This window comes from Somniosus microcephalus, chromosome 2 (genome assembly GCF_052327205.1).
Source record: "Somniosus microcephalus isolate GS21.2 chromosome 2, FLI_Smic_1.0, whole genome shotgun sequence".
Classification (NCBI taxonomy): Eukaryota; Metazoa; Chordata; class Chondrichthyes; order Squaliformes; family Somniosidae; genus Somniosus; species Somniosus microcephalus.
In genome coordinates this window covers 93,711,786-93,734,264 of record NC_140988.1, presented here as the reverse complement: position 1 = coordinate 93,734,264, position 22,479 = coordinate 93,711,786, and the positions used below count along the sequence as shown (strand labels likewise).

General features: G+C 43.7%; 1 protein-coding gene across 5 annotated transcripts in view; it reads right to left on the bottom strand.

Annotated features, from left to right (window-relative positions):
- Positions 1 to 1,458: 1,458 nt before the first annotated feature.
- Positions 1,459 to 22,479, bottom strand: part of mmaa (metabolism of cobalamin associated A) — a 57,788-nt gene continuing 36,767 nt past the window's right edge. The window contains exons 4-7 of one of the 5 annotated variants that reach the window (XR_015081697.1): positions 19,286 to 19,371; positions 11,476 to 11,625; positions 10,486 to 10,594; positions 2,661 to 2,747 (exon numbers count right to left, since the gene is read on the bottom strand). Coding sequence is in view for 4 of the 5 variants with exons in the window: in XM_086011258.1 (XP_085867384.1) it covers positions 2,460 to 2,747; positions 11,476 to 11,625; positions 19,286 to 19,371 (524 nt within the window). In the remaining variant the exon portion in view is untranslated. The other 4 variants (XM_086011277.1, XM_086011267.1, XM_086011258.1 and 1 more) reach the window with 4 other exon arrangements.

The window sequence follows — 22,479 nt, the reverse complement described above, 5'->3', positions numbered from 1 at the left end:
TTCAAAATGGAAAATGGGACTCAGAAGATGCAGAAAGGAAAGGCATGTGTTTAAAGCTTTTTGTGCACAAAAAACTTTAAAACACATACCGGCTACCGACCAGAGCACATATACCAGAAACGCTGTTTACGGAGGTCACGGACCATCATCAAAGACCTACCCACCCCAGCCACAGTCTGTTCGCGCTCCTGCATTCGCACGCGTACGACCAGATTTAGGAACAGCTTCTTTCCCAGGGCTGTCATCTTACTGAACTCCACAAATAAACCCTAAAGCCTGCAGATCTGCCAATGCACTTTATTATGGTTATGTTTATGTTAATGTATTACAAGCCAAATGTATGTTGAATGTTTAAATGTCTTAATCTAAATGTACACTCTCGGGAGCCGCATGCCTACATTTCGTTGTACTGCACTTGTGCACTAACAATGACAATAAAGTTGATTATTATTATATTATTTCCTTTCTGCATCATATATATATATGCTAGAAAATGAGTTAGAATTATTGACAGTTCAGTCAGTAAAAGCCCTGCCTGAACCAAAGACCAGGGAGGTTCCCTGGTTTCATTCCTGGTTTGTGCTGAATTAGTTGATCTCAGTCAGGCTGGGATAGGAATGCTACCAGTTAGGTTCAGTACCTCTGGGCAAGGGAAGGAAATAATCAGATTAGATGGGGCTCCCACTCCATATTGCTAGCTAGTGACTCGTGCTGGAAAATGCAGAACGTTGGGTGAGGACAAGATTGGGCTTATTCACAATGATCAAAAAGTTCATTGACATTCACTGTCTAAACTTACATAAGAAAAATAGCCATTTAGGTGAAGTTCCCGTGGCTGCAATGCTCACAGAACTGCACCTTGAATGTATCAATGCTTTCCTGTTAAGAGGGAAGAAATCAAATTAACATAAATAAAAAGTTATATAAAAACTAACATAGCATAATATCAGGGGTTGCTTCAGCATCAGTGTGTGAACTGAAATCATTAAAAGTCAACTGAATTTGAGCTTTAAAGAAAATTCTTGAGGTAGGTAAGGCTAACAGATGGTGTTGAATGCCTCTCACTACTTGTGTACTGTATTTTCTTTAACATTTAAAGGCCATACATTTCCTGTCTCTTCGCCGGGTGCAAGCGGAAGCCAAGCGCAAACAGCGGAAGGAGCGCACATCAACCCAAGCACCGTCTGCCCCACCTGTGACAGAGACTGTAGGTCCCACATTGGACTCATCAGTCACCTGAGAACTCATTTTTAACGTCGAAGCAAATCATCTTCGGTTCTGCCTAAGGAGGAGATTTCCTGTAGTAACAGCAAATTGAAAAGTTAGAGTCAAGGTCTGATTGTCATCACATTACATAAAATGAGAATTACATGCAGCCCAGCTGACCAAAGTACCATATAAACAAGCCCCCAAAATGATTGGCACATCAACTAATAAAATCAATCTCAAGGCCAACACTTTATAATCCACACATAAAACGCAGTGAAATAAATGCTTTAATTTTTTTCCAAAGACAAAATGTGGTCATGTGATGGGAACTGGTTGGTTTTTGACATTTGTCAAATGCATAATTATTGTACAGGGTTTAATCAATACAACTGCAGGGGGAGGGGGGTTAATTGTGTATGCGCTGGCAGCAGGAGACCTCGCTTGCAATGCATATCTGAAAGTCACGGGTAAGGCGACTGCGATTTTTTGAAATGCTTTCCCACATGTGTACTTGGAAAATTAAACTTCTAGTCTCAATCATATGACATATTACAGGTAGACTATCCTTTATCCGAACTTGCGAAAACCGAAAACCTCTAAAAACCGAAAGTTTTTTCGTTCAGCGTAAGTCGTGCGCACGACGCCGACCCCGAGCCGATGCCGACCCCCACCCCCGACCCCCCGCCGACGCCGACCCCCGACAAATTTCCCAGTCTTATAAAATACCTTCTGAAATCCAAAATTTTCCGAAAACCGAAACACGGCTGGTCCCGAGGTTTTCGGATAAAGGATAGTCTACCTGTATATACATAAGTAAAATAAAATTTCCCTGAAGTCCTGATAAGGCAAGAGATTGAGAAATGGTAAAAATCTAGTTATAAAGAGAAGCTATTTCATGGAAATCTATTTCATAAGATTTTTATTGCTGCAAAAAGTGACCATTTAGTCCATGTGACAAAGTGATTAATGAATTATGGTCAGTTAGTTTCACAAATGAAACCGGATCATATTGCATGCTTGCCCAGGAAATATTCTGTACAAACACAAATGATGATTTTAATTGAGTAAAGCAATGCAAGAGAATCTTCATAAAAGATGCTTCTATATGGTGATCCCATTGAGCTAGCAAGGAATGTTTCTTTAAAACACTTCGGATGATTAAAAATTGTCTGTGCAACTATCATGCTCACTTCATAAATATGTAATCCAGAACACTCAGTATTTACAACATTTCATTTAGAGTATGGTATTTATTCCTTTGTTGAAAATGCCTTCAGAAGGATGTCTGCTGCTAGTCCAGGAGTTAAATCACCACTGACAACCTTATCTTCTAAACTAGGAATCTGATTCCTGACAGCTGGATGGTTGCAGAAGTACTCAGTAACATTCTCTCTGATCAGGTTCCACATCCACACCTTCTGTTGTTTTTGTCTTTTTATTTGCAACTCGCCACTTGTCAATATTGTGGTGTGGAACTCTGTTATTTTCTCCCAGAGTTCAGGAATCCCTTCCCCATTTTTTGAAGACACATGTATCACCTAAGAAAGGAAAATAAGTACCGTTTTACAAAATGAATACCACCAAACTTTTCTTACAAATGGGTTGCTCTTGTAGATACCTATACATATGAAAATTACAATAAAGGAAATTTATATGAAATAGCTTTCTGGAAATTATCAGCAATTTGTGAATGACGGTTTAATTTGACAACAGGCAAATGGTAGAGGCAGAAACCCTCATTGCATTTAAAAAGTACTTGGATATGCACTTGAAGTGCAATAACCTACAAGACTACGGACCAAGAGCTGGAAAGTGGGATTAGGCTGGATCTCTTTTTCGGCTGACAAGACACGATGAGTTGAATGGCATCCTGTGTTGTAAACTTCTGTGATTCTTCTATGAATAGTACCTCTAATATTCTTCCAATCAACATGAACTAACAAGCTTGCTCACTAAGCTCCACTGATTTACCTAATACTATGAGAACTGCAAATCCAAATTCTCACCACCGTTTACATATATTGGTGGAGCTGCCATGGCAATGCAGGTAAGTAGGTAGATACTACATTTTACAATGACAATCATTATACCATATATTCAACTATAGCTAATCCTCCATGGTATTGGTCATGACAAAAACAGTGCTTCTCTCTTTCTGTAACTATCTCTCGATTTTGTGCCCACACTCATAATACTGTTTGAATCCTTCTCTCAATTTTTTATCTAAATCTTCACTCTTTTCCCCCTCGCTCTATCTGGATAACTGTGATAGAGCTTTCTCATAATGGTGTCTACATTTTTTGTTTATTCGTTCATGGGATCTGGGCGTTGCTGGCAAGGCCAGCATTTATTGCCCATCTCTAATTGCCCTCGAGAAGGTGGTGGCGAGCCACCTTCTTGAACCGCTGCAGTCCATGTGGTGAAGGTACTCCCACAGTGCTGTTAGGGAGGTAGTTCCAGGATTTTGACCCAGCGACAATGAAGGAACGGTGATATATTTCCAAGTCAGGATGGCGTGTGACTTGGAGTAGAACTTGGAGGTGGTGATGTTCCCATGCGCCTGCTGTCCTTGTCCTTCTAGGTGGTAGAGGTCGCGGGTTTGGGAGGTGCTGCCGAAGAAGTTTTGGCAAGTTGCTGCAGTGCATCTTGTAGATGGTACATATTGCAGCTACACCGGTGGTGGAGGGAGTGAATGTTCAAGGTGGGGGATGGGGTGCCAATCAAGCGGGCTGCTTTGTCCTAGATCTCTGTGACCATCTCTTTTCTCATTGTTTCTGTCTCACTCACTCTGCAAGTCTCCCCTCTCCCATGTCTATGTGTGATTCCTGCACATGTCCTTTACTAATGTACTCAATATTAACATGCATCTTTTTTTAAGGTTTAGGTATACAGCAAGGTGGGGGGCATGTGTGGGTTAGAGGTGGGAACTTGGATTGGCCAGAGATACATGCTGCAAAACGTGCAATGAGACAGAAGAGAATGGGGTCAGGCAAGGAAGAGCCTGGGATGAAGGAGGGTGTGGCCAAAAGGAAGCAAGGGATTGCATTTGGTACATGGGTCCAGGTAGAATGAGCGTGGGGAAGGGCTGGGCCTAGGGGTAATTGAAGCACATTGGTATGACAGCACTGGGACATGGGCGCCGTCAATAATACTGCAGTCTGGGCCAGGGAACAGTTTATGGGTGATGGACTCTGATAGCAGTTGGGTGGGGGCAGGGCATAGGCACACTTGTAGGGTGGCCCAGGGGAGTGACAGCACTGGTTGGCCCAGGGGAGTGGCAGCACTGGTTGTGAAGGGTGCTGGTGCCTAGGAATACTTGAGGGCAGGGCGAAGTAAGAAAATAGATCTGCAGACATGGAGGACTCAGGAAGTTGGAGTTTGCAACCCTGAAATTCCACGAGGACGGGTACTCTCAGCCCTCCGCCATAACCCTCCACTGGTCTCCCGTCGCCATTATGGCAGGAGACTAAGACATACTCTGTGAAATTTCAAGGTCTATGAGAACTGGGAAGGGTGGGCCTGTGAGCAGTCAGATAGGGGGTCATAGGTACTGGTGGGGTTTTCAGGTGTGAGAGCTAGGATGAGACTGAAATGGGGGATGACTGGAGAATGGGATGAATGGCTGTGATTGGGTATGGGAGCACTGGAGAACGAAGATTGAGGCTGAGGGCACTAGGTTGTGATGGAGGAAGCAGTCCAGGACACAAGCCCAGGCAAGTAGAGGTGGAGGTCTGGGAAGGCCTGGCCTGGGAATGAAGCACAGCTACCAGTTGAGAGTACATTAAAGGTGACGTGTCAGTGCTACAAAGCTGGTGGCAGGGAGATGATGAGGTGCCACAAAGATCGATTGAAGATGCTGTGAAGATAATTTGCATGAAGAGTGAGTTGAGTAGAGACTGCACACAATATAACCTCTATTTTCTTTTGGAGGTGGGATGGTTGGGGGGAGAAACAAGCTTGTACTGAGAATTGCTTGCATGGTGGTTCAAAAAAATATCAGGTGGAAAGACCAAGTTGTACAAAGCAAGTTCCAAGGAAGGAGTAAAACTCAAGCCCCAATCCTCTGACAGGGGAAGGCCTCCAAGGGTAAAACTTACTGAGCAGATTTCTAACAGAACTTGGGGGCAATTTTGGGGACGTTAAAATTCTTTTTACAAATTATTGAAGTGTGCTACGTTATAAATTATATTTATTTAGGTGTATGTAGTTAACTGAGGAAACAACATGGCTGCTAAAAGAAATTACAAAATTTTGTTTTAGCCATTTCATTCTTTCAGTCTGTAGCACTTGCTGCTTCCTAATTGGTAGCGTTGAAAATAAATGAGCAACTTAATTTATTGGTTTTGGTCTATATTCAGCAATTGTCATGGCTAACCCAACAGACTGTAGTTATTTGAGTCAATCAGGAGCAAAGATGACATACATTTTGTATGTGCGACACTTAGAAGTATGATGAACAATTTTTATACACATTATTGATATGTGCTAGATGCAAGATTGAATTACATAGATGCACAAATAGTATTCAACAAGATCAGACTTGCATTGGCTACAAACATAGTTACACATCTCCGTCTAATAATTCACAACTGCTATAAACTATTCATCTGTACACTGGATGGTGCACTGCTCAGAACACCAATCAGCCTTTCAACTGTTAGACCTGCGTTTGAATTCAGCCCAGGCTCATAAATCATGTGTAACTGAAGGCTGCAAGGATCCTTAGTAGAATGTTAGTCAAGTCTCCGCATGATGCAAGCCACAAGATAATGCTTTCCATAAGTTTGCCACTTAGCCCACAGTATGGTATCACATTGGCAATGCAGCCTGTAAAGCACCAGCCCCAACCTTCACATTTTACACCAACTACCATGCTCATGAAGCTACAGCTCCAAATTGCTAACAGATAACATCAAAAGCTTCTTTTACCTCATAACTGTTGCAGATTTTCTCACTACAGGTTGTCAAACTTTCTCACTACAGGTTGTCAAACTATTTGCATGCTCATCCTTTGACACCAGATGGAATGTACACTGGACATAGGTGTTGCGTGCTAATTCTGAAGGCATGTTTGGTTTGTTTTTCTAGGAGGCTACCCAAAGTTCCGGAGCCTCACTGATACTGGACCACCTAACCTCCAACATCTGAACTGACGTGAGCAAGCCCACCAAATAAATGGTGTGGGTGCCATTGAGGAAGTTGCGTTTACATCAACAAGGTGTTTGTTTCAGCAACTTCTTGCTAGGCCTTTACATTCAATCAGTGACAAACAGGTAGCCACACCTGCAATGTACAATACTGGCTTTGCTACTGTGTGCACAGCATTGGCTCTAATTAAGGCAAAAAGAAAATACTGCAGATGCTGGAAATCTGAAATAAAAACAGAAAATGCTGGAGATACTCAGCAAGTCAGGCATCATCTGTGAAGAAAGAAACAGAGTTAACGTTTCAGGTCGATGGCCTTTCGTCAGAACTGGAAAGCAGGAAATGGAACAGAGTTTTAAGCAAATGTAGGGGCTGGGAAATGGGGGAGGGGATGAGAGACCAAAAGGAAAGGTCTGTGATAGGATAAAAGGCAGGAGAGGTGAAGAGACATTGAGATATTCAAGGTAAAAGGAGATGATAATGGGACAGGTTAAGAAACAAAGGATGGCTCTAGATGAAGTGTAAATTGCGCTGGCAGAATGAAAGACAGCTGCCATGTGGGAGAGAAGAACAGAAGGCACAAACAAAAAGTGTGGATAAAAAACATATATATGATGGGGGCCAGGTTATGATCTGAAATTTTTGAACTCTATTTTGAGTCCAGAAGGCTGTAAAGTACCTAATCAAAAGATGAGATGCTGTTCCTGAGCTGAGCTTTCGTGGAACAATGCAAGAGACCAAGGACAGTGAGGTCTGAGTGGGAGTGGAGCGGTGAATTAAAGCGACAGGCGACCGGAAGCTCGGGGTCACCCTTACAGACTGAACGGAGGTGTTCCGCAAAGTGGTCACCCAATCTGCGTTTGGTCTCCCCAATGTAGAGGAGACCACATCGTGAGCAGCGAATACAGTATACTAAATTGCAAGAAGTACAAGTAAATCACTGTTTCACCTGGAAGGGGTGTTTGGAGCCCTGGACAGTGGGAAGGGGGGAGGTATAAGGGCATGTGTTGCATCTCCTGCGTTTACATGGGAAGGTGCCGGGCGAAGGGGAAGGGGTGTTGGGGGTGATAGAGGAGTGGACTAGGGTGTCGCGGAGGGAGCGGTCCCTACGGAATGCTGAAAGGGGAGGTGAGGGGAAGATGTGTTTGGTGGTGGGATCGCGCTGGAGGTGGCGAAAATGACAGAGGATGAGTCGTTGAATGTGGAGGCTGGTGGGGTGAAAGGTGAGGACAAGGGGAACTCTATCGTGGTTCCGGGAGGGAGGGGCAGGGGTAAGGGCAGAAGTGCGGGAGATAGAACAGACAGTCAAGGGCCGGGTCAAACACTGTAGAGGGGAATCTTCGGTTGAGGAAAAAGGAAGACATGTCGGAAGCACTGGTATGGAAGGTGGCATCGTCAGAGCAGATGCGGCGGAGATGGAGAAACTGGGAGAATGGAAAAGAGTCCTTACAGGAGGCGGGGTGGGAGGAAGTGTAGTCCAGGTAGCTGTGGGAGTCAGTGGGCTTGTAGTGAATGTTTGTCAATAACCTATCCCCAGAGATGGAGACGGAGAAGTCGAGGAAGGGAAGGGAAGAGTCGGAGATGGACCATGTAAAGGTGAGGGAAGGGTGGAAATTGGAAGCAAAGTGAATGAAATGATCTAGTTCAGGGCGAGAGCAGGAAACGGCACCGATACAGTCATCAATGTACCGGAAAAAGTGAGGGAAGGGACCCGAGTAGAACTGGAACAAAGAGTGTTCCACATATCCCACGAAAAGGCAGGCATAGCTATGACCCATGCAGGTTCCCATAGCAACACCTTTGATTTGGAGGAAGTGAGCGGAATCAAAGGAGAAGTTGTTCAATGGGAGAACAAGTTCAGCCAGGCGGAGGAGGGTGGTGGTGGATGGGGACTGGTTGGGCCTCTGTTCAAGGAAGAAGCGGAGCGTCCTCAGGCCATCCTGGTGGGGGATGGAGGTGTAGCGGGATTGTACGTCCAGTGAAAAGGAAGTGGTTGGGGCCAGGAAACTGGAAACTGTTAAAGTGGCGTAGGGCGTCGGAAGAGTCGCGGATGTAGGTGGGAAGAGACTGGACAAGGGGAGAAAAAAAGAGTCGAGATAGGAAGAGATAAGTTCCGTGGGGCAAGAACAGGCTGAAACGATGGGTCTACCAGGGCAGTTCTGTTTGTGGATCTTGGGAAGGAGGTAAAAGCGGGCTGTGCGGGGTTGGGGAACTATGAGGTTGGCGGCCGTTTGGGGGGGGGGGGGGGGGGGAAGATCTCCAGAGGAGATGAGATCAGTGACAGTCTTGGAAACAGTGGCTTGATGTTCGGTAGTGGGGTCATGGTCCAGGCGGAGGTAGGAGGTGGTGTCGGAAAGTTGGCGTTCAGCTTCCGCTAGGTAGAGATCAACACCCCTTCCCCCTGCACCTTCCCATGCAAGCGCAGGAGATGCAACACATGCCCTTATACCTCCCCCCTTCCCACTGTCCAGGCCCCAAACACTCCTTCCAGGTGAAACAGCGATTTACTTGTACTTCTTGCAATTTAGTATACTTTGTGAAACAACTCAGTTCAGTCCGTAAGGGGGGCCCCCGAGCTTCCGGTTGCCTGTCACTTTAATTCACCACTCCACTCCGACCTCACCGTCCTCGGCCTCTTGCATTGTTCCATGGAAGCTCAGCGTAAGCTCGAGGAACAGCACCTCATCTTTCAATTAGGCACTTTACAGCCTTCTGGACTCAGAGTTCAACAATTTCAGATCATAACCTGGCCCCCATCATATATATAGTTTTTATCCACACTTTTTGTTTGTACCTTCTGTTCTTCTCTCCCACATGGCAGCTGTCTTTCATTCTGCCAGCACAATTTACACTTCATCTAGAGCCATCTTTTGTTTCTTAACCTGCCCCATTACCATCTCCTTTTTCCTTGAATATAATGTCTCTTAACCTCTCCTGCCTTCTATCCTATCACAGACCTCCCCTTTTGTTCTTTCATCCCCTCCCCCATTTCCCAGCCCCTACACTTGCTTAAAACTCTGTTCCATTTCCTGTTTTTTTCCAGTTCTGACACAAGGTCATCGACCTGAAACGTTAACTCTGTTTCTCCCTTCACAGATGCTGCCTGACCTGCTGAGTATCTCCAGCATTTTCTGTTTTTATTTGCTCTAATTACCCGACCTAACACATGTTCCCTTTCACTTTGTGTAAGTGTCTTTCAAGTTATTGCTGCTGGGACTAAGAAGCATGAAGCAGCCCCATCACGAGCTCCTGTCAAGCACTTCAGATTGCAAAGGTACCAGCAAAGAAACATCAAAAATGGCAAAATTAGGTGGGACAGTCAGGAGCGGGCACCTGATGAAGCACCAAGTGGTGAGGAGCAGCAAGTGCAACAGATGTACAGCAACAACAGGAAGGGAGGGCTGGGGCACGCTCAATGCTGCTTACTGAGTTGAACTGATTAATCGGCAGAAGCACGGCATAAAAATCTTCACCACTCCTTGCATGAAATAGTGGAGAACCTGCAGTAGTGCTACTCTAACATATTTGTAGGATGGATTCATGCAGTTTTGCACACCCACTGTAGCCACCACTATTAAGACCTGGAGCTCCAATCTAAAGAAGGCTCAAGATGCTGGGGTAATTGTTTCAGGGAACTTTGATGGAGGTTTTACATTGCTTAGCAGCATCAAGTATCTGGCTCCAAATAAATCCATGATCATCTGCAAGGGGCAGCTGACAGCTGGGTAGAAAATGATGGATGAGGTGATGAACCATCAGTGCGTCCCAGCTACCTCTCGGAGAGAATTGCAAAAAAGGCAGGTAGGGGGCAGGAGCAGCAAGCCAGTGTTGATGCCAAGCTGCTAGGACTAGCGGCAGAGCCAGCTGATAACACAGCAGAGAGAGAGGAATCGCCAAGGCAAGTCACAAGGTTCCCATTGAGGACCAGCAGCTTGCCACCACACCTGCTCCTTCCACTGTGAAGATCTTGTATCGTAAAAGTTCAATGCAGTGGTGACTATGGACAGTCGCGAGAAGACAGCCTCCCTGAGGCTGAGATGGCGAAGGTAGATCTCTTCAGACATGTCCAAGTAGTTTTGCATGGGGCGACTGTGGGCGAGTGCCAGATGCCTAAGGTGCAAGTGTACCTGCCTTTCCTCCCTCCACCAGAATGCCTCTTCTGCCTCCAAATCCAAGTCAGTCATTGGTAGGATCACTTGAATGCCATTCAGAGCAGTGTGGTTGTAGTTGAGATTGACAGCTAGTGGCAGAAAGAATACTGTTGCTAGAGGTGTGTCAAAGGAGTCCTGACTTACAGAAAAACTGGAAACCGCAGAAAACAATTATACTAGCAGTAATGGAAAAACTTCAGTATGGCAACTCCCAAACAGCAGGAAAAATCCAACTTGCAAATTCAGGCAGTCCCAGTTTGAAGGATTGGTGTTCTACAGCAAACAGCATGGAGATCTTGCAGCACCTGTTTTAAACACGCAATCAGTAAATGAGGGGCTGTGCTGCAAAGGGCCATGGGGAATTAATTGGGAATAATTACCAATAATTTATATAATTTTAGTGGCTCTAATGAGGCCTGTGCATGCTTGGAGTGTGGCATCAGAAATTGCAAATTTTTCTACCGCAGAATCAGGAGTTGAGTGCTTGGACATATTTGCTTAATTGAATGGCGCCCATGCAATGAGTGTGGGGAATGTGCGAGTACAACAGCAGGAATCAGTTCTTACGTCCAAAATATGAAATATGTTCCAAATATGTTCAATTTCCTAACAATGACATGCCTAATGATCACAACATGCACCAAAATTTTGAAAAGTGCATCCCAATCTAGCAAAAAAAGGAAAATAAAATATCAGACTTAGAATGGCATTTGCAGAGGCTTAGATAGAGGTGGTCTGCTTAGCCTCTTGAAGGGAAGTGCTGCAGAGCACAGAAGCCTTAAAGAGAGGGAAAGATGTGCTTTTTGATAAGGAACCACCAACTAAAGAAAATTAAACATGTATATGGTAGCTGCTATTTTCAGTACACAAATATTCTGTATTTCTGCCAGTAAGAATATGAAGGTGGGACAAGCACAAATTCAGGAATTTCTTTGCAAGACATGCATAGTTCATACTTTGTATATACAACCTTTGGCTTCCAGTTCTTGGACCGATTACGAAGCAACTTCAGAGCACTTGTGTATTCAGCTTGTATCTTTCTTGCAGGAACAAGGAGATCTCCATCAGCTTTGGTTATAACAACTAAATCTGCCATCTCTATTATACCACGTTTTATTCCCTAAGGAACAAAAAAATACACTGAATTACTTTGGAATCGCAGTACAATGAACACCTCTGCAGGGGAAGTTGCTATATTTTTACGGTCTAGTCCTTTTTTCCCTTTCACTAATTTTCTCCCTGCCTGTCTCCTGAAGGCACTGACATCTTGCTGGAGTATGATCCACATGTGGCACACTCTCTTGGCTATTATTCATTAGTGAGCCTGGACAGTGGAAATTGGCAGGCTACTCAACCAAAGGAGGCATCACAGCAGAGCTTGATCAGAACAGGTTTTAGTAATTTATAAGCCATGCATGGTTTATACTTTGTAGAACATACTTACCAGATATCCACACACATAGCAACCATTAATGGGAATGCAGCATATTTACCTCTCCCTAACTCGGGCACCGACGTCAACTATAATCTTCCTCATCACCCCAATTGAGATCAGCTAACTTAAGAGCGGATGGAACTTTCATGCAATTCACTGCGTAAACATGTTAAGTGGGGTACCGCAAGGATCAGTGCTTGGGCCTCAGCTATTTACAATCTATATCAATGACTTAGATGACGGGACCGAGTGTAATGTATCAAAGTTTGCTGATGATACAAAGCTAGGTGGGAAAGTAAGCTGTGAGCAGGACACAAAGAGGCTGCAAAGGGACATTGACAAGTTAAGTGAGTGGGCAAGAACATGGGAGATAAAATATAACGTGGAGAAATGTGAAGTTATCCACTTTGGTAAGAAAAATAGAATTGCCCTATGAGGAGAGATTGAGTAGACTAGGCCTATATTCCCTAGAGATTAGAAGAATGTGAGAGGTGATCTCATTGAAACATAAAATTCTTAAGCAGCTTGACAGGGTAGATGCTGGGAGGGTGTTTCTCCTAGCTGGGGAGTCTAGAACTAGGGGTCACAGACTCAGAATAAGGGGTCGACTATTAAGGACCGAGATGAGAAATTTCTTCACTCAAAGGTTTGTGAATCTTTGAAATTCTCTACCCCAGAGTGCGATGATGCTCAGTCATTGAGTATATTCAAGATTCAAGACAGAGATCGATAGATTTTTGGATAGTAAGGAAACCGAGGGATATGGGGATAGTGCTGGAAGATGGAGTTGAGGTAGATGATCAGCCATGATCTTATTGAATGGCAAAGCAGGCTCGAAGGGTCGAATGGCCTACTCCTGCTATTTCTTATGTTCTTATCTGCAGAGCCTACAGTAGCGCTTTAAACTTGAATTTGGCAGCAAATGTTAAGCAAAGCCATTGCTTAATGACATGCAACCAAACAACAGCACAGATTCATTGAGGCTCTGTCACAAGTAACGTATAAACTTTCTGGAGATTTAGAATTAAAGTTTCAATATTTTCCTTTCTTTCCTCCCTGCTGCACCCCAATTCCACAAATTCTCTTTCAGGAGGGCATGCGATGGGTCCTGGCTATAGACTGTTCCATAGCTGCCATCAACACTGCTATTGACTGGTAAACAGGAGGTGCGCTTCTACTGTGCAGAGTTGATTCTGCCACCATAAGCTCTCTCTATTCCTTCTCCTGATAGGCACTTAATAAATCCCAATCAACCTGCCATTTCCCAATCAACCTGCCATTTTCCAATGACAACTAGTGAGTTTTGAATATTGGTCCAATGTTAGGATCTTAGTTAAAGGCATCACCCAGGCCAACTGAAAATGGAAATTTCCTAAATACAACTGTAACAAGTGTGTGACCAAATTATTGTGAATGGCATACATTTTTGGAAAATTTCTCAGTGCCTTATTGCATGTCAACCTAATATCCAATTAATTTTGTATGTGCTATTTTGTATAATATATATTACTATTATTTTGAGGGGGGGGGCAAGAGTTTGTTCATCAGATTCCTAATTTTTGAATTTACAACTTATAAAAAAGACTATCTAAACACATTAGTGACACAATCTGATCAAATAATCATAATCAACTTTATTGTCATTGTTAGTGCACAGGTGCAGTACAACGAAATGTAGGCTTGCGGCTCCCGAGAGTGTACATTTAGATTAAGACATTTAAATATTCAACATACATTTGGCTTGTAATACTTAACATAAACATAACCATAATAAAGTGCACTGGCAGATGTGCAGGCTTTAGAGTTTATTTGTCGAGTTCAAAACACAAATTTGACATATTTTGCAATGCTGACAGGAAAAAAATATCATGTTTACAAGATGCCTCTGAAATGCAACCACCCCACCCACCTTTCAGGGCAACATCTGTAACTGTCCAAAGTGCATTATCTAATTTGGTGCAGAAACCTTTTCCAGCAACAAGAATTTAAACTGACAATTTAATGGATATTACAAAATTAAAGATTTTTTTACTTTAGATCAATATTACCTTAAGGTTAAATCAATTTAATAATCAAAATATGCACAACGATTGTTACTAAATTGTGCTTAGCGTAAGCATTTTATTAGATTAAAATAACAAGGACAATTTGGATCCATTATATAACTGGGCAAGTACTATGGAACAGTACAACTAGGCTTGATAAGATTTCATTAAAGCAATTTACTAAGTAATCACTACTAACTTTTATTGAATTAAAAAAGCTTACAAAAATCAAAATCAACTGCAAATAAAAATACCAACCTTCCCAATGAAGTACAAAGTCACACGAACCAAAATACTGCAAGTTTGGTTCACAGTATGTGCTGAGCTAGCTGATCTTAGTTCCATCACCAAGAGTGGCTTGGCAGCACCACTACTGACCAGGCCAGCCAAGTCCTGAAGGACTGGGCCTGCGACAGGTGGAGAGAGAACCAACACGAGGGAAAAACCTACCTGACCTCATCCTCACCAATCTACCTGTCGCAGATGCATCTGTCCATGGCAGCAGTGACCACCGCACAGTCCTTGTGGAGATGAAGTCCCGTCTTCACACTGAAGACACTCCATCGTGTTGTGTGGCACTACCCCACCCTGCTAAATGGGATAGATTCAGAACAGATCTAGCAACTCAAAACTGGGCATCCATGAGGCGCTGTGGGCCATCGCAGCAGCAGAATCATATTCCACCACAATCTGTAACCTCATGGCCCGGCATATCCCTCACTTTACCATTATCCCCCAAGCCAGGGGACCAACCCTAGTTCAATGAGGAGTGCAGAAGAGTATGCCAGGAGCAGCACCAGGCGTACCTAAAAATCAGGTGCCAATCTGGTGAAGCTGCAACACAGGACTACATGCAGGCTAAACAGCGGAGGCAGCATGCTATGCACGAGCTAGGCGATCCCACAATCAACAGATCAGATCAAAGTTCTGCAGTCCTGCCATATTCAGCCGTGAATGGTGGTGGACAATTAAACAACTAACGGGAGGAGGAGGCTCCATGAATATCCCCATCCTCAATGATGGTGGAGCCCAGCACACGAATGCAAAACACAAGGCTGAAGCGTTTGCAACCATCTTCAGCCAGAAGTTCCAAGTAGATAATCCATATCGGCCTCCTCCTGAGGTCTCCACCATCACAGAAGCCAGTCTTCAGCCAAATCGATTCACTTCACGTGACATCAAGAAATGGCTAAGCACACTGGATACAGAAAAGTCTTGGACCCCGATAACATCCCGGCTGTCATGCTGAAACATAGAAGATAGGAGCAGGAGTAGGCCATTCGGGACCTTATCGAAAGCCGTTTGAAAGTCCAAATACACCACATCCACTGGCTCTCCCTTATCTATTTTACCAGTTACATCCTCAAAAAATTCCAGTAGATTAGTCAAGCACGATTTACCTTTTGTAAATCCATGTTGACTTTGTCCGATCCTGTCACTGTTTTCCAAGTGCTCTGCTATTACATCTTTTATAATGGACTCTAGCATTTTCCCCACTACCGATGTCAGACTTACCGGTCTGTAATTCCCCTTTTTCTACCACCTTTTTTGAACAATGGGGTAACATTAGCTACCCTCCAATCCATGGGTACTGTTCCAGAGTTTATCAAATTTTGGAAGATGACCAGCAATGCATTTACTATTTCTAGGGCCACTTCCTTAAGTACCCTAGGATGTAGATTATCAGGCCCTGGGGATTTATCGGCCTTCAATCCCGCCAATTTCTCTAACACCATTTCCCTACAAATACTGATTTCTATCAGTTCCTCCCCTTCATTAGACTCTATATTCCCCGACATCTCTGGGAGGTTATTTGTGCCCTCCTTTGTGAAGACAGAACCAAAGTATGTATTTAATTGGCCTGCCATTTCTTTGTTTCCCATTATAAATTCCCCTGATTCTGACTGCAAGGGACCTACGCTTGACTTCACCAATCTTTTTCTCTTCACATATCTATAAAAGCTTTTACAGTCAGTTTTTATGTTCCCTGAAAGCTTACTCTCATACTCTTATCTTCCCCCTCTTAATTAATCCCTTTGTCCTTTGTTGAATCCTAAACTGCTCCCAATCCTCAGGTTTACTGTTTTTTCTGGCCAATTTATATGTCCTCTCCTTGGATCTTATGCTATCCCTAATTTCCCTCGTTAGCCACGATTGAGTCACCTTTTTTGTTTTATTTTTATGCCAAACTGGGATGAACAAATTCTGTAGTTCATCCATGCGATCTTTGAATGTTTGCCATTGCCTATCCACTGTCAACCCTTTGAGTAACATTCCCCAATCAATCCTACCCAACTCGCGCCTCATACCATCATAGTTTCCTTTATTTAAATTCAGGACCCCAGTCTCTGGAGTCATGCCTAGCACAAAGGAACATGGTTGTGGTTGTTGGAGGTCAATCATCTCTGTCCCAGGACATCACTGCAGGAGTTCCTCAGGGCAGTGTCCTAGGCCCAACCATCTTCAGCTGCTTCATCAATGACCTTCCCTCCATCATAAGGCCAGAACTGGGGATGTTCGCTGATGATTTCAGTATTCAGTTCCATTCGCAGCTCCTCAGATAATGAAACAGTCCATACTCGCATGCAGCAAGACCTGGAATATATCCAGGCTTGGGCTGATAAGTGGAAAGTAACACTCACGCCACACAAGTGCCAGGCAATGACTATCTCCAACAAGCGAGAGTCTAACCACCGCTCTGACATTCAACGGCATAACCATCGCAGAATCCCCCACCATCAACATCCTGGGAGTTACCACTGACCTGAAACTTAACTAGACCAGCCACATAAATACTGTGGCAACAAGAGCAGGTCAATGACTGGGTATGCTGCCGCGAGTGTCTCACCTCCTGACTCCCCAAAGTCTTTCCACCATCTACAAGGCACAAGTAAGGAGTGTGATGGAATACTCTCCACTTGCCTGGATGAGTGCAGCTCCAACAACGCTCAAGAAGCTCGACACCATCCAGAACAAAACAGTCCACTTGATTGGCACCCCATCCACCACCTTAAACATTCACTCCCTCCACCACCGGCGTACCGTGGCTGCAGTGTGCACCATCTACAAGATACACTGCAGCAACTCGCCAAGGCTTCTTCGGCAGCACCTCCCAAACCCGCGACCGCTTCCACCTAGAAGGACAAGGGCAGCAGGCGCATGGGAACCCCACCACCTCAAAGTTACACACCATCCTTCATCGTCGCTAGGTCAAAATCCTGGAACTCCCTCCCTAACAGCACTGTGGGTGCACCTTCACCAAAAGGACTGCAGCGGTTCAAGGCAGTGGCTCACCTCCACCTTCTTAAGGGCAATTAGGGATGGGTAATAAATGCTGGCCTTACCAGCGACACCCACATCCCAGGAACGAATATAAAAGAAAACTTGGAGCATCAGTTAAGGGCACTATAATTAGCCTCAGTATCCCTTGGCTAGGGATGGAGAAGTGACACTTGCTGAAAAGTGTGCACCTGTGAAAGTTGGGCAGGATCGTGTTCAGCTGTAATGCCTGTGGTCAAATAGCCTTTCATATTTATTACCTAGACTCACAGATAGCCATTTGGACAGTGTACTGGAGCGTTGCCGGTACCCATAAAACCATTCGCCTACAGGGATAAGTGCTTCCAAGAGAAAAGAGCGGAACGTTTAAAGAAAAATCAAAATAGGATAGCTATGCAATATTATGCTCAATATATCCAAATCTTCTCAGTTTCAAAGCTGCATTTCATCCCTCAAGGAGGCTGCTTTCTGCTTTGCATGCTCCTTCATCCAGAACAAGTTGTACAGTGCTAGATGTTACAATATGTATACCATTTTTAAAACGGAGTGATTATTTGCAACGCATTTTTGACTCTGTGCATGCGAGCCCATTTGGTACCGCGCATGCGCACTCTATCTGGTTGCGCATGCGTAGTACCCAACGGTGCGGCAGTGGCACCATGCTTTCCTCCAAGGGGATTGATCAGAACTTGTGTTACAAATAGTAATAACCTTTTTAAAATGCCAACTTCAAAAAAGGAGGGGCCAATTTAAGCAACTTGATGGAGCAGGATTTTTTTTTTTAAATAAACGTCAGTAGGGGACACGGGGAACACCTTTAAATGCATAATCCTCAGCATTTAGGATAAATACATACCTAGAATCAGCATCCAGACTAAAATAAGTGTAATGCTAATGGTTAAACAAAAAAAACAGAAGTGAAATAAGAAAAACCTCAACAAATCATGCAGGGAGAAAGATAAAATGGCTCTGTGCACTGAATATAGGAAGTTTTAGAAAATGTTAATAGAGTGGTCAGAGAGACAAAGAGAAACATGGAAAAAAAGCTTAACTACACAGGTAAAATATAACAGAATTTTTTCAGTACTTTTAACAGCAAGACAGTAATCAAAAAGAGGTAAGGAATATAAAAGGTGCAAACAGGGCTGAAACAGAGGATGAGCCTAACAGTTAATACTTGAATGATTACTTCCTCCAAGTATTCACAAGGGAGGACAGGAGCAACATGCCCTAAGTCACAATAAGATAAGTAGAATTATTACTTTGACATAAATGACATGGGATTCCTAAATAAACTAAAAATGCTCCAAATCAACAAATCCAGAGCTAGATGGTATTTATCCCAGAGTTCTGAGAAAGACGAGGGAGGTTATTTGTGAGGCACCGACAGTCATTATGGAGTCAATGAACGCCACATTGATATCAGTAGCCTGGATACAGTCTTTTTCCAAAAGCGTATCAAAGCAGATACAGGTAATTACAGACCCATTAGTCTTACTTCAACACCACGTAAAATAATGGATTTAATTACCAAGAGTAAACAGTATGGAAAAGATAAATTTAGAAGATAATTTTTAATTCAATTGCGATGCTGGTTCAAGGGGACACAAGTTCAGGCTAGTAAAAGGCACATTTAGGATGGATGTCTGGACGTTCTTCACATGAGTGATGAAAACATGGAATGTACCTCTGGGTAAAGCAGTGGAGGTGGAATAATTTAAGAAAAAAATGAGATGCTGCAATGGGGGGGATTGTAGGATCTTTCTGGATGGGCCGAATTGCCTTCCTCGTCTGTACTTACCTTTTGATGTTAACCACAACTTCCAACACCATTCTGCAACTCAGTAAGCTCAAGTTTATCCCCCCCTTAAAATGGAAAGAATCCAAACTACATGGAATGATTTTGTTGAAGGTAATCATTTACTTAAGGAATCCCAAACATTTTATTTCTATTAATTCTAAATTCCACGAATCAAGGAGCAATGCATTAAAACAAATCCGTTAAGCAGCTTCCATCTCACCTGCAGTTCATCTCCTCCTGCTGGTGGAATGAACAATATAAACATATCCACCATGTCTGCTACTGCAAACTCAGACTGGCCCACACCTACAAAGAACATACAACACACTGACATTGCTTCATTGAATGTGTTCCTGTAAAACTGTATTAGACAGTTGGAAACAAAAACATATTATCAACGAGTAAGATCACTAAAAAATATGATCAAGGATTTAGATTACAAGTTTCAGTGATGACCAACAGGTAAAACATGGGGATAAAAATTCTCAACCCAGATTTTATGAAACAAACACTGGGAACATGCTATTTCAACTGGCTAAAAAAATAAAATTCCACTCTTTTGACAGGCTTTCATCTTCCTGAATGTTTGAATATTTTCTTTAATGATTTAAGTCAAATAACTCGTAAAACGCAAAAGTTCTGTATGGTTCAATTAAACAGTTTTATGATTACCAAACAACAATCTATGTCAGGTTTATTTTAACATTTTACACAAAAAAGCCACAAAGACTGCAACTTCAAGTAATTCAAAACCTGTTATTGGTACCAATTTTTGTAAGTATTGAGAACAACTATTTTGAAACAGCTGAAAAAAGTTAAAATGGCCAGATGTGGCTAAAATAAACAATAAAAATGGGAAGAAATAGAACCTGGAAACCCTACTTATTTTGAACATTAAGAGTATTGAGCCTCATATTAAGCTTTTTTTGAATTCAAGTTAAGGCCCACCCTCTCCCTCTTTCGCTGATGGCGATGCTTGCCCATCGCCATCCTGTTTGCTCCCCCACCCACTTTTGCTCCCTCACTCACCCAATTTCACTCAAGACTGTACCTACCCACCTGCCCTCAACTCCCTCGGTTGCCCAATCCTGGTCTCATTCAGGCCGTCCATACTCTTGCAGCTCAATCCCAGTTGCTGTGATTTTATGGAGATCGGAGGAAGAGGGTATAGAGGGGAGAGTGGAAACGAGCCTCAGGCTGCCCATCCTCAGGGGAATAAGGGAGTACAGGAGAGGAAGCTGACAAGGGAGTGAGGGGGAGGATACAGGGGTGAGTGGGTTGTGCAAAGGGAAAGGAGAGTGAGCGGGTGTTGGGAAAAAGTGAGGACAATGGGGTAGGGAATTGTATGGGGAGGAGATGAGGGTAGAAAGAAAACTGCAGAGAGCAGCAGGCTCCAATTCTGGCCTCCTGCACATCCCCAATTTTCATTGCTCCATCATTAGCGGCCGTGCCTTCAGCTGCCTAGGTCCTAAGCACTGGAATTCCCTCCTTAAACCGCTCCGCCTCTCTACCTCTCGCCCTCCTTTAAGACGCTCCTTAAAATCTACCTCTTTGATCAAGCTTTTGGTCACTTGTCCTAATATCTGATGTGGCTCAGTGTTAAATTTTATTTGCTAATGCTCCTGTGAAGCGTCTTGGGCAGAGCTGTAAAACACTAGTAAAAAGTCATAAGACCATAAGAAATAGGAGCAGGAAAAGGCCACTTGGCCCCTCGAGCCTGCTCTGCCATTCAATAAGATCATGGCTGATCTTGGGCTCAAAGCCACTTCCCCGCCCGCTCCCCATAACCCTTCACTCCCTTATCTTGCAAAAATTTGTCTATCTCCACCTTAAATGTATTTAATGACCCAGCCTCCACAGCTCTCTGGGGCAGAGAATTCCACAGATTTACAACCCTCTGAGAAATTCCTCCTCATCTCAGTTCTAAAAGGGCGAACCTTTATTCTGAAACTGTGCCCCCACGTTCTAAATTTCCCCACGAGGGGAAACATCCTCTCTGCATCTACCTTGTCGTGCCCCCTCAGTATCTTATATGTTTCAATAAGATCACCTCTCATTCTTCTAAATTCCAATGAGTATAGGCCCAGCCTGCTCAACCTTTCCCAGAATATCACATTATAAAAACAAAATTTGACTTATTCAACTACTGTCAATCAGCGGCCCTGAAAATACATTGTTATTGCATAAAGTAATATTTGTCTTGTAATAAAACAGCACATTCTCCAACTAAGAGAAATTCCATGGAGATCTGCTAATACATGGTCTAAAGCAAAATAGGCGCAGTCTTCATCTTCACTGCACAAGGAATGCCGAGTTTCCAGGTGCAATGAAGAGGAAAAGGGTGTGGAGACTATTTACATTAGGTCTTCATTCCCACTACACTACCCCAGGATTTCATGAGAAATCCCACATAGGTACAACTGTTGCAGGCAGGAGGGGAACGTTCCCAGCTCTCCCGCTTTACTTTCTGCTGAATCTGCCCATGAGGTTTCCCAAATAGCTAGCAGTGGGTGCTGCACCAGCACCTTACTCAGATCAGAGGGTCCAAGGGGCTCCCAGAAGCGGCCCAAAGCTGAAGACTGGCTGCAGGTACGATCCTCTTCTTCCTTCCACAGCAAGATCCATTGGCCTTGAATTTTTCACATTTTCAACATTGTGAAAATATTATTGTGGGAGAGGCATGTTTTTAATATTAAACATTACAGGAAACTTTGCGATATCCGGCACTGACGGGACCGGCGTGTTGCCGATCTATCAAAACTGCCGGACATACAAAGTTAATGTTGAAGCATACGGAGGTTTTCATCTCCGTATCTGACAACAAACACTGTTGCTTAGCAACAGCTTCTAAAGAGTCGGCTGCAGCTGCAAGCGTCTGTAGCTGAAGCTGTTGCTATAGCTACAGACCTTGCAGTGGCTGACGGGGGGAAAAAAAAAGAACGAGATCTAAAAAAAACTTACAGAAAACGGCTCCTGATTTTTGCCGTTAGATCGAGTATTCCGGACATACAACCTCCGGATAAACCAAAGTTTCCTGTAATAAGTTGAGAGAGAAAGTACTTGTACTCATACAATGGGGCAAATTTTGGATGAACGATTCCATCTGGCAGGAGACGGTGCAGCTAGTCGGCTGTTCGATAGAATTGGTCCAAAGCCTGACCAATTTTTACAATTGGATTCCATACGGTCAACAAGCTACTCATGCATTTGAGCAATTTACTGATGGGAAAGCAACAAAAACCCAGTCGCTCCCGCATGAAATCCAAATGGTGCAGGGGAAGGTCAGGCATTGCAGGGGTTGATTTTTGAGGGGGCCAGAATGAATGCTCTAACACAAAAATCACAGTTAAACCTGAAACTTACCTGTTTTTGAGCGAACTGCAGTGGTACTTTTTGACCACTGGTTAGGTTGCT